Source organism: Hyperolius riggenbachi, chromosome 6 (genome assembly GCF_040937935.1).
Source record: "Hyperolius riggenbachi isolate aHypRig1 chromosome 6, aHypRig1.pri, whole genome shotgun sequence".
In the NCBI taxonomy this organism is placed as follows: domain Eukaryota; kingdom Metazoa; phylum Chordata; class Amphibia; order Anura; family Hyperoliidae; genus Hyperolius; species Hyperolius riggenbachi.
The window spans coordinates 381348169-381361543 of record NC_090651.1 but is presented as its reverse complement, the minus strand read 5'-3'; the positions used below and the strand labels follow the sequence as shown (position 1 = coordinate 381361543).

Sequence of the window (13375 nt, the reverse complement as noted above, 5' to 3'; positions counted from 1 at the left end):
GCAATATAAGGTAACCCAATCCCCCCCCCCCCCCAAAAAAAAAATATATTTTTATATGTACTTGTGATCTACTTACTCAAGGTAAAAATAAACAGTTTAGCCACTTAAACAATTATTTGCAGATGTAACTGTTGCCGATATCTGTGTAAATGAAGATGAATACAAAAGCTTACATTTTTTTGTAAATGGTCATTTGCATTTCTTGAATGAGCTCATTTGTGTATGTTTCCTTTGCAGTGGCGGTAAATAATGGAGTATGGAATGGACGGGTATGCCCGTCCTGCCTTCAGCTTAAGCAGCTCCACCTGCGTACCAGGCGCAAAAACTGTATGTACAGGAAATGAGACCCGCTGCAGTACTTACACCATCACCAGCGTTTCAGGTAATTTTCTGTTGGGAGCATCAAGTCAATAACATTAAAGAGGAACTCCAGCCTAAACAAACATACTGTCATTAAGTTACATTAGTTATGCTAATTAAAATAGGCAATATAATCTCTTACCCACCCTGGTTTAAAAGAACAGGGAAATGTTTGATTTCATGATGGCAGCCATCTTTTTGGTTGAAAGGAGGTGACAGGGAGCATGAGACACAGTTTCAACTGTCCTGTGTCCTGAGCACCTCTCCCAGTTGCTAAGCAACGTGAATAACAACATAGGAAATCCCATCATGCTTTGCACAGCATCAGGGGAAAAAAGCCCGGGCAGTTTTCTTTGATGGGTGGAGCTTAGCTAAAAATGCAGCTAAAAATGATGCTTTGGTAAGAAAAACAAAGTTCTGATGCTGTGAAACTGTTAAAGAAACACCAAACCTTTTCAGTTCTGCTGAGTAGATTTTTAGTCCGGAGGTTCACTTTAAAGTTGATTAGCCTCAGCTTCCCTGAGCTGCTCCGCAGAAAACTATTTCATGCTAGAGAGACATCCTTTTTATGCTATGCCCTGCAAAGTAGATTTTCAGTAACATGGTACCTAAGTGGTTAAAGTGTACTTGAGATGGGGTTTAACCAGTTCGCGTTTCACTTTTTTTTACCTCTGTCATTTTTTTTTCCTGTCATTTTTGATACTTCAGTGGTGTCGCTTCGATAGAGCAGTAACTTTTTAATTACTTATGCTATTTTAGTGATGTATATCTTGTTTTTTCAGTACAATCTAGGCTTTCTTTGAGTTCTAATTTTCTCCCAAAACCATTATACAAACTTTATTTTATAGTCATTTTATGGGTAAAAATTAGGCATACATGCAGAAAATACATTTTTTTTATTTTTTACCCTTTCTAATTTTCACATGACACGTCCTAGAGTTATAAAACACATAACAATAATGTTTTTTGGTCCTTCCCGGTTAAAATGATACCCCATATGCCATATTTTATTACTAGTTGAGCTTGTGGTCCCAGCCTGCACATTTGTGGCGATCAGATGTGTTCGCTAGGGCAAATGTTCGGGGCCATAGTGCTGTACAGATGCATCGCTAGGCAACGTCAGAGCAATACATCTGTAGAGCATTGGGGTCCCAAACTTTTGCCCTAGTGATCACATCAGATTGCTACAGGCGGCAGTCACTAATCGTTTATGAACAGGTATGGGTATTGCAGGGGTTAGTAGGCTAGGCTGGGGTTAAAAATTCACTACTAGACATTTACAGGAAAAAAAACGTTTTCTTTTATTGGGACTATGTCCCTTTTTTTTTTTAACTTTTCAAACTTTTTTTTTCTCTAACTTTATTGAATAATTGTTGCTATTAGCTACCAATAATCATTCACTGGACCATGCATGTGCACATGCGTGGTCACGTGCACAAGCGGCAGCTGGCGGCAGCTTTTAATGCAGGATGTAGATTCTATGGCTTCAATTCATCAAAGGGTGTTCGATAACAAAATCCCAGTCCTTAAAATACCACATTCGGTATTTTACACTTCACTGTGCTAATTTATCAATATTTTCACACATGTGGTAGATGTTCGGTAAGTTACCGAAGAGGTCCGTGCAGTGAGGGCATTACAATAGGAAAGAGGCAGCACCGACATCCCTATACATGTGCCTTTTATATTTGTTGTGCTGCCTCTGCTCTTGCTGAATCTGTCTCATTAGTCTTAAAGAGACTCCGTAACAAAAATTGCATCCTGTTTTTTATCATCCTACAAGTTCCAAAAGCTATTCTAATGTGCTATGGCTTACTGCAGCACGTTCTACTATCACCATCTCTGTAATAAATCAACTTATCTCTCTCTTGTCAGACTTGTCAGCCTGTGTCTGGAAGGCTGCCAAGTTCTTCAGTGTTGTGGTTCTGTGATGCATCTCCCCCCTCCTGGCCCCTCTATGCACACTGCCTGTGTATAATGATCTCTTGAGATACAAAAGGAAGGATGTATACAGCCTGCTTGTGTATGAATGTATTTTCTATGTGTGGACATACTGTACATCAACCTACTTCCTGCTTTGGTGGCCATTTTGTTTGTTTATAAACAAACTTTTTAAAACTGTTTTTAACCACTTTTAATGCGGCGAGGAGCGGCGAAATTGTGACAGAGGGTAATAGGAGATGTCCCCTAACGCACTGGTATGTTTACTTTTGTGCGATTTTAACAATACAGATTCTCTTTAAGTTTCTATTTACTTGCCACAGCTTAGATGAACTGCTGAGAAACATTACACATTCCCTGCTTAGGTCATTTTGCTTCGAGCTCCCACTTGCATCCCTGCATATTTAAACAGGCACTCAAGGGGTTACACTACCGAAGGGTGCCTGGAAAAGAAGGGTGCCTGGAAAAGAAGGGTGCCTGGAAAATAACTTTAATTCTTTTCTCTCCCCTGGCTGCCTGGGGGGGTCTGTTCCACCCGAGAAGCCTGGCCAACCTATCAGCAGCACTTGCAGGGGACAGGGGAGGTTTCTATGGTCCTGTCACACACGGAGAAGGCATTCCAAGCTCCTTATCGACAGGGGAGAGCTGGAGATAAACACCGCACATGTTATCCAATGCTGTGAGCTTGATGAATTAACATTTGCTGACATTTTACTGACATGTGTTGAGGTAATCACTTAACAAGTCGGTAATTTATCTCTCTGCACAGGAATGTCTGCTTCTCATGCAGTAACTGCTTTGATGAATTAACATTTTACTAAGTGCTCCGTAAAGTCAGCTGTTTTCAGCATTACCGAATGCGGTAATGGTTGATGAATTGAAGCCTATGTACTGAAATATACAATAGCACTAATTAGGACATAGAATCTATGTCCTGGAATGTTAAGTGGTCAATGGTGCATCTATACTTACCTGGGGCTATCTCCAGCCCCATGAGGTGTGTAAGCTCCCTCGCCATCCTTTCTGGCCACTCCATTCTCTTGTAATCTTCCCTGGTAATCTGGCCAGTCATGCGCTTCTGTGCATATGCGGCCCGGCCATGCGCACACCCCCACCGCGCTCCGGTCCCTGGATGCATTTTGTGCCTGCATAGTACTACTGCACAGCCGCAGAGTGTAGGAGCACAACGAGGGTGTGGGCATGGCCAAGCTGCTCATGTGCAAAAGAGCACGGCTGGCCAGATTACCGGGGAAGGTAACACTAGAACGGAATGGCCAGAGAGGATGGCGAGGGACCCAATGCACATCATGGGGCCTGGAGGAAGCCCCAGGTTAGTAAAAAGCTTAATTAATTTCAGGTTCCCTTTAAACTAAGAGACATTAAAGAGAACCTGAGATCAATGATCCGTTTCTACCGCCTGGACGTGAAGCTCACGTCCGAGCGGCTGCTCTGCAGCGGTGCCACGCTTCGGCGCGCTCCCGCGCACGATCGTGCCCCCGTGGTGTCCCCCGGTAGCCCTGGGATCAGTGAACATGGTTCCTGATCATCGATCCGTTTCCCCCGCTGAAAAACCGAAAGCGCTCTTACAAGAGGCTTCAGTTTTTCTGCCCGGAAAAATTTCCGCATCCCTCTTGTACTTAGCGAGAAGCCCAAGGGGGGTAATAAAATAGAAGGTGGCCATCTTGTGGCCAAATAATAAAACGACATCTACATATATTTTTACATTACAATTTACACATATAACAACATTAAACATTAACCGTTTATGTCCCACACCAAAATATTACCCAAATATTACCCAAATAAAATTTTTGGAAAAAAAAATTACAATTAAAAAAAAAAGTCATAAATAGTTACCTAAGGGTCTCACCTTTTTAAATATGCATTTGAAGGGGGTATACTATGAACATTTTTTAAATTATATGCTTATAAATAGTGATGAAACGGAAACAATGCACCTTTATTTCCAAATAAAATATTACCGCCATACATTGTGATAGGGAAAAAATTTAAATGGTATAATAACCGAGACAAATGGGCAAATAAAATACATATGGTAGCATGGATTATTTTAAAGCAATAATGGCCGAAAACTGAGAAATAATGAATTTTTTTCAATTTTTTTTTCTTATTAATCCTGTTAAAATGCATTTATAAAAAAACATTTCTTAGCAAAATGTACCACCCAAAGAAAGCCTAATTAGTGGCAGAAAAAAACAAGATATAGATCAATAAATTGTGATAAGTAGTGATAAAATTATTAGCGAATGAATGGGAGGTGAAAATTGCTCTGATGCATAAGATGAAAAATCCCCGCGGGCTGAAATGGTTAATAGCCTGTATTTATTATACACACCTGGGGCTTCCTCCAGCCTTATGAGGTCTGTGGAGTCCCTCACCATCCTCCTCAACCACACCGTTCTGCCGCTATCCGGTCCAGTAATTGGGCTGGCCACACTATTCAGCACATGCATGGCTGGGCCGCGTGCATGCCACCCCCCATCGCGCTCCTTTGACTGGGAGTGTTCTGCGGCATGCTTACAGCAGCGAGGGGGGGGGGGGGTGACAGAGGCATGCACGCACCTGAGTCATGCATGTGCTGTGAAGGGGACAACTGGCCATCAATGCCTTGATTACCAGGCCAGATAGGTGCAGGAGCGGCCAAGGAGGATGACGAGGGAACCCACTGACTTCGTAGGGCTGAAGGAAGCCCCACGTGAGTATAAATGCAGGCTATTAATTGATCTAAGGTCCACTTTAACAAATTAAAAAAAAAAAGATAGTAGCCAAAAATATTTATTCTTTTCAGTCATTCAATAATTTTGTATTTTTTTTATTCAGGGCCAAAAACGCCATTGTTAATATCTGGATGTGCCACAAAAACCGTCTGTGTGGACAGTGTTGGAGTTACTTTGACCAGCATTATCGGAGGAGTCATCACAAATGTCACGTGCCAAAATGCCACTGACTACCTTGCCAGTAGCACTACTGTTGCTTCCACCACAACTACAAAAAGTGAGTCTGTTTTAATGTACTTACTGCATGTACACCTCGTGAAGCCAATTAAAGAATTTTTTTTAATTTGGCCCAGCACAATTCTAACAACAATCATTGTTAAAGGCTAGTGATTACTCAACATGTAACTAATACATCCTCATGATTCATTTAAGAAAACTGTGCAGGGAAAAAAAATAGTTTGCCTTCCCATATAAAAAAGAAAAATCACTTGAAATTTTTTTTCTGTATCTAATTGTTTTTGAACTCTTTTTGGAAAATGGGAACAAAGTAGTGTTCCTTATTCTCACTCAACCTTTGTGTAGGGGAGTATAAAGTGGTTGTTCCATGCTCTGACATGACATGAGATGTTTTTTGGCCATTGGGTAATGCCACTGCATGTCAAACCTGACACCCACTGTGTTATTTAATGCTTCCATTAGGCTGAATGCTATTGCAGCCAAATGGCGTTCGTGGCCAGCAGCTGGGCAGTTGAACTGCCCAATAGATGAGTAGTTCAGCCGCCTTGAGAAAAAAGTCCTTACTTTTAGCTTTGTTTTTATTTCTTAACTTGCTGATGACCTGACATTGCTCGGGTATGTATTTTGTTGTTGTTGTCTTCCCCCACTTTTTCTAACCTTGACTGCTGCTCGGATACCCCTTTTCAAAATCTGAATTGAGTTTAAATCCGGATACCCAGATATCCAGATCCAAATCGGATATCCGAATCCAAACTTTTTGGTATCTGAGTAAACTCAGATATCCGAACCCAATATCCTGGATATCCGTCCGGATTCGGATATCCGGATAGAAAACCGGAAGTGACCTGAAAATGGCCTAAAATGCTTCCAAAAGACTCTTCAAATGGCAAAAAACCCTTTTGGATATCTCTCTCTCTCTCTCTCTCTCTCTCTCTCTCTCTCTCTCTCTCTCTCTCTCTCTCTCTGCCTCTCTCTCTCTCTCTGCCTCTCTCTCTCTCTCTCTCTCTCTCTCTCTCTCTCTCTCTCTGCCTCTCTCTCTCTCTCTCTCTCTCTCCCTCTCCCTCTCCTCTCTCTCTCTCTCTCTCTCTCTCTCTCTCCCTCTCTCTGTCTCTCTCTCTCTCTCTCTCTCCCTCTCTCTCTCTCTGTCTCTCTGTCTCTCTCTCTCTCTCTCTCTCTCTCTCTCTCTCCCTCTCTCTCTCTCTCTGTCTCTCTGTCTCGCTCTCTCTCTCTCCTCTCTCTCTCTCTCTCTCTCTCTCTCTCTCTCTCGTGATTTAAGCTTCTGCTCAGATATCTGAACTAACTATCCGCTCGGATTTCAGATGGAAGATCCAAGTTTACTCAGATAGTGCTATTCGGATTTTAAAAAATATCTGAATTGCTATTCAAAGTTCAGATAGTGGAAAAAGTTTGAATTATCTGGGTAGTTTGAATACCCGAATATTGGATGAGCACCACTGCTTGATACACAGTCACTCAATGACAAAGTTTAGGAGCTTTGGGGTCCTTGACATCAATTATTTAAATTTTCCCATTGAAATGAAACAAGTGTGTTTGTCTGTTTGGGGTTCAAATTTACAAAAGAGGGCAGAGCCACAGTCACCCAATGACTGACTATACAAGGTTTGAGGCCTCTGCTATTAACAGTGTAAGAATGGCAGCAATTTAAATATTCCCTTTGAAAAGTTTTGTGAACTTTTGGGTTGATGGCATCAAAAATATATGATCGGAAGTTTAAATATTCCCCTTCAGTATGTGAATTGCGATTTATGCTCCTCCAACTTTCCCTGAATTTTTCACCTCGGTCACCAAGTGACTAATTGTGCCAAGTGTGAGGACTCTGGCTTGATTACTGTGAGAACGGCAGCCTTTTCTATTTTTTCAATTGACTTGAATGGGTGAAATCTGATTTGCTGTTTGTCGCTCCGCCCACGTGTGCAGGGGAGACGCGAGACCCCCAGAACCTATCATCCCAGGTAGTAAGGGATCTGTATACCAAGTTTCGTTCAAATCAGTCAAGGAGTTTGCAAGTGATGGCGGCACGTCCGATTTTAGATATATAATTAATATAACTGCACTCTAAGGAATATTTATTCTCACTTTTTAACCATCCCAACTTGTGGTTTAAAGGGGTTCTCTTGCATACCTAGTTAGACCGGTGCCGGCGGCGGGGAACGAGTGATTGGAGGAGGACGGCGCGGGACATGACAGCTGCAGGGGGCTGATAGAAGCCCCAGGTAAGTGTCAGTTTTTGTTTTTTTAGGTATGCAAGTGAACCCCTTTAAAGAGAACCCGAGGCGGGGTTCTGAGAATAAAATCCCCATACAGAGGCTGGGTCTGTCTATAGAGCCCAGCCTCTGTTGCTATATAGTTTGCCCCTAAACCCCCCTGCGCTCTGTCTGCAATACCCCCCTAAAACACAGCCGCGCTGCTGACACTCAGCTTGTCAGAGCGCGCTGTGTTTTCCTCTCTCCAGCATCGCTCCGGTCCCCGCCCGCGTCCCTTCCCTCCCCGCTGATTGGAGGGAAAGGACGCAGGCGGGGCCGGAGCGATGCAGGAGGCAGGGGGAGTGGCGAGAGTGACAGGAGCGAGGTAAACACAGCGCGCACAGCGCGGCTGTGATTTATGGGGTATTGTAGAGTGCAGGGGGTGATTAGGGGTGATCTATATAGCAACAGAGGCTGGGCTCTATAGGCAGATCCAGCCTCTGTATGGGGATTTTATTCCCAGAACCCTGCCTCGGGTTCTCTTTAAAGTCAGATTTCCAAGGAATTGTTCAAGATATACAAAAGGGAGAAGACTGAGGTAAAGGACAGCAACCACACAATAGTGGAGTGCTGCTAACCAAACTGAGGTCATAGACATGCAATACAAGGAACAGCGGCAGTGCACACCTGCTTGTAAAAAAATTGCCTTTCTTTCAAATTATTTTCAAAGTACAGTAGATCACCACCAGACACAATCCATCCAAGAGAGGGAAATGATGAGACAGTGAGGGGGTATCGTTTGTTTTTTATTCATCATTTTCTAAGTTAAGCTTCAATACAGAACTATAAATTCATTAATAACATGCGCTAAAAAGTAGAAGTACTTCACTATTTATTCAATTATTTAAAATCATAAAATACACAGCATCAGTATCAAATAACCCACCATACATAACTCTACTTTCATTCAACCACTCACATACACCATAGAGGGCCCCTCTATTCAATCCTATCCAATCCTATTTCACCAGTGTCATAGATATCTCCAAAATCACAAGTAAGGACTAATGTTCCTTTGCAGGGCTTCCGTCCCTTGATCCAATCAGAACAATTTCCTTAGAGATCCTTTTACAGAAAGATTCACACTGTTGCCAATGTTCTTAATTAGTTACAGTTCCGTCAATTAGACTCACGTATCCCTTGGGGTGGGGGATTAGTAGCCGCTTCTCACCGCGATATGCTCGTGTAGCAGGACTCCCCGCTCTGACCTCCTTACGTGCTCCCACAGCAATCTGCTCGCTGCCTCTCTCAGCTTCTCCGGTCTCTTCCGGCGGCATACGCGGGTTCAGTCTGCAAGACTCAGACCTCGCTCGCCGCACTTCCGCTCAGATGATCAGCTGATCCGGCTAGCGTCTCAGTTTGGGTGACGTCACCACACAGCTACTGGATCTTTGTTTACAAGTGGCTGCTGCGCGCTTACACAGCCACCTCAATCCAGAGCTTCTTAGCAGATATTGTATAGGGAATTGATATGGTGAGGATGTATTTTGTTTGATGAGTGAGGTAAGAGGGATATGCTGTGCATTATATTCATCCGTGTCAAAATTGAAGGAATATTGGAGTATGGTGCTTTAAGAGAAAAGATCTAACTATGTATTTGCATAGGGGTGGAGTGTAATGATGGAGCAAAATGGCGACCCTGGACTATAAAGATATGAGAACCAGTGCTGGGCCGAAATTACGCATTAGCGTAATTACGCATCGTAATTCACTACAAATGCACCGTAAGCGTTACGTGTAAGGTTACGGTATTACGCATAATTAATTACGCGTAGATCGCACGGTTACGTTTTACGCGTAACAAATTACGCGTAAGACAGTAAACTCCCATTGAAATTACACAGTCTGCCGTAATCGCGTAATATTACGCTCCCGTATAATATAAAAAAGCCGCCGACTTTAAGGGTTAATAGCAAAGCCCCCTTAAGTGCTAAGAGCCTCAAATTTGGAGAATATATTAAGGAGATCAGGAGGAATAAGAGGAAAAAATTTTTTTCAAAAAGACCTTATAGTTTTTGAGAAAATCGATGTTAAAGTTTCAAAGGAAAAATATATACATTTAAAAACCCGCCGACTTTAACGGTTAATAGCAAAGCCTGCTTAAAATTTAGGAACACCAAATTCACAGGGTATATTAAGGGGATCAGTGGGAATAAGAGGAAAACAAATTTTTCAAAAAGACCTTATAGTTTTTGAGAAAATCGATTTTTAAGTTTCAAGGGCGAAAATGTCTTTTAAATGCGGAAAATGTCAGTTTTTTTTGCACAGGTAACAATAGTGTTTTATTTTCATAGATTCCCCCAAGTGGGAAGAGTTTTACTTACTTCGTTCTGAGTGTGGGAAATATAAAAAAAAAACGACGTGGGGTCCCCCCTCCCAGACCTCTTTAACCCCTTGTCCCCCATGCAGACTGGGATAGCCAGAATGCGGAGCACCGGCCGCGTGGGGCTCCGCACCCTGACTATACCAGCCCGCATGGTCCATGGATTGGGGGGTCTCGGAAGGGGAGGGGCAGCCAAGCTTTCCCCTCCCCCTCCGAGCCCTTGTCCAATCCAAGGACAAGGGGCTCTTCTCCACCTCCGATGGGCGGTGGAGGTGGAGGCCGCGATTTCCTGGGGAGGGGTTCATGGTGGCATCTGGGAGTCCCCTTTAAAAAGGGGTCCCCCAGATGCCCACCCCCCTCCCAGGAGAAATGAGTATAGAGGTACTTGTAGTACCCCTTACCCATTTCCTTTAAGAGTTAAAAGTAAATAAACACACAAACACATAGAAAAAGTATTTTAATTGAACAAAAAACATAACCACGAAAAAAGTCCTTTAATATTCTTAATTAACCATTAATACTTACCTGTCCCTTTAAAAGCCAGTTCCCACGCAATATCCTCGGAAATATACTAATCAGTTACAATGTAACAAAGTTATTACAATGTAACAACTTTGTTACTTTGTAACACCACCGCACCCGACGTCACTCGCCGCTCACCCGCCGGCCGCCGCATACACTCTAAGTCCCCGCCGGCTCCCGCCGTCCACTCCGCCCACACCTGTCACCCATATACATGCTGGCACCCATGGGTGCCAGCATGTATATAGGTGACATGTGGGAGAGGCGGGGAGGGCAGCGGAGCTGGCGGGGACTTAGCGTCCCTTCACCCGACAGAGCTCTGAGCTATATTAGCTCAGAGCTCTCCAAAGCATCTTTGTATTTGGGCTCCAAGGAGCCCCATTGGTCCTTAGCAGACCAATGGGGTTCCTTCAAATCAGAAGGAACCCCATTGGACTGCTAAGGACCAATGGGGCTCCTTGGAGCCCAAATACAAAGATGCTTAGAGAGCTCTGAGCTATAGCTCAGAGCTCTGTCGGGTCCTGCAGCGCAGACGCGGTGGCGGCGGCGGCGGTGAGTGACGTCGGGTGCGGTGGTGTTACAATGTAACAAAGTTGTTACATTGAATAACTTTGTTACATTGTAACTGATTAGTATATTTCCGAGGATATTGCGTGGGAACTGGCTTTTAAAGGGACAGGTAAGTATTAATGGTTAATTAAGAATATTAAAGGACTTTTTTCGTGGTTATGTTTTTTGTTCAATTAAAATACTTTTTCTATGTGTTTGTGTGTTTATTTACTTTTAACTCTTAAAGGAAATGGGTAAGGGGTACTACAAGTACCTCTATACTCATTTCTCCTGGGAGGGGGGTGGGCATCTGGGGGACCCCTTTTTAAAGGGGACTCCCAGATGCCACCATGAACCCCTCCCCAGGAAATCGCGGCCTCCACCTCCACCGCCCATCGGAGGTGGAGAAGAGCCCCTTGTCCTTGGATTGGACAAGGGCTCGGAGGGGGAGGGGAAAGCTTGGCTGCCCCTCCCCTTCCGAGACCCCCCAATCCATGGACCATGCGGGCTGGTATAGTCAGGGTGCGGAGCCCCACGCGGCCGGTGCTCCGCATTCTGGCTATCCCAGTCTGCATGGGGGACAAGGGGTTAAAGAGGTCTGGGAGGGGGGACCCCACGTCGTTTTTTTTTTATATTTCCCACACTCAGAACGAAGTAAGTAAAACTCTTCCCACTTGGGGGAATCTATGAAAATAAAACACTATTGTTACCTGTGCAAAAAAAACTGACATTTTCCGCATTTAAAAGACATTTTCGCCCTTGAAACTTAAACATCGATTTTCTCAAAAACTATAAGGTCTTTTTGAAAAAAAAATTTTTCCTCTTATTCCCACTGATCCCCTTAATATACCCTGTGAATTTGGTGTTCCTAAATTTTAAGCAGGCTTTGCTATTAACCGTTAAAGTCGGCGGGTTTTTAAATGTATATATTTTTCCTTTGAAATTTTAACATCGATTTTCTCAAAAACTATAAGGTCTTTTTGAAAAAAAATGTTTTCCTCTTATTCCTTCTGATCTCCTTAATATATTCTCCAAATTTGAGGCTCTTAGCACTTAAGGGGGCTTTGCTATTAACCCTTAAAGTCGGCGGCTACCTAACATTGATCCATGCGTCAACTTTTCCGCTTGGCAGCATGACCTTACGCATTAATTGCTAGCAGGATTTTACGCGTAAGCCTATAACGTAATAACCTGCACTACGGTATACTTACGCGTAATTGCGTAAGTGCTATGCGTAATTATGGACAAGTACCGAAATTTACTGTCTATGCCGTAAGCGTAATTTCGTAATGCGTAATAGCGTAAAATTACGCGTAATGATCCGTAAGCGTAGCTTTCTCCATTACGACCAGCACTGATGAGAACTGACTGGCCCCCTGTGCATCACTAATTCCTCCTGATGAGGGCCAACGTATTGGCTGAAACGCGTAGAGGTTGTTTTTTGCTATACAATATCTGCTAAGAAGCTCTGGATTGAGGTGGCTGTGTAAGCACGCAGCAGCCACTTGTAAACAAAGATCCAGTAGCTGTGTGGTGACGTCACCCAAACTGAGACGCTAGGTGCGGCGAGCGAGGTCTGAGTCTTGCAGACTGAACCCGCGTATGCCGCCGGAAGAGACCGGAGAAGCTGAGAGAGGCAGCGAGCAGATTGCTGTGGGAGCACGTAAGGAGGTCAGAGCGGGGAGTCCTGATACACGAGCATATCGCGGTGAGAAGCGGCTACTAATCCCCCACCCCAAGGGATACGTGAGTCTAATTGACGGAACTGTAACTAATTAAGAACATTGGCAACAGTGTGAATCTTTCTGTAAAAGGATCTCTAAGGAAATTGTTCTGATTGGATCAAGGGACGGAAGCCCTGCAAAGGAACATTAGTCCTTACTTGTGATTTTGGAGATATCTATGACACTGGTGAAATAGGATTGGATAGGATTGAATAGAGGGGCCCTCTATGGTGTATGTGAGTGGTTGAATGAAAGTAGAGTTATGTATGGTGGGTTATTTGATACTGATGCTGTGTATTTTATGATTTTAAATAATTGAATAAATAGTGAAGTACTTCTACTTTTTAGCGCATGTTATTAATGAATTTATAGTCTATTAATTGTTTTTTGGGGGTTGAAGGGATTCCCTCATATAACGTGCAGCTTACCAACTATATCACCTAGCGCTAATTGTACTATTCATAGAATTCAATACAGAACTGTCAAAACTTAAAGCGGACCTGAACTCAGAACTTCCTCTCTGCTGTAAAAGATTAGAAACAGCATAATAACCTTTACAGTAAAACATTTTTTTTCCTTCTGTCCTGTGCAAGAGTTCAGGTCCACTTTAAAGAGGACCCAAAGTGTTGCACAACACACAATAAAAAGTCGTTGGCCTCGATTCATAAAAGCAGTGCGATAAAAAAAATTCTGGGCGGGAAAATACCGCATTCGGTA

The 13375-nt window shown here is 43.3% G+C and overlaps 1 protein-coding gene across 1 annotated transcript in view; it reads left to right on the top strand.

Moving 5' to 3' along the window:
- The first annotated feature begins 249 nt into the window (after positions 1–249).
- LOC137522301 (urokinase plasminogen activator surface receptor-like) overlaps positions 250–13375 on the top strand; it is a 42587-nt gene continuing 29461 nt past the window's right edge. Inside the window, exons 1-2 of the mRNA XM_068242333.1 lie at positions 250–382; positions 5143–5316. Of these exons, the coding sequence (XP_068098434.1) occupies positions 250–382; positions 5143–5316 (307 nt within the window). The remainder of the gene's footprint in view (positions 383–5142; positions 5317–13375) is intronic.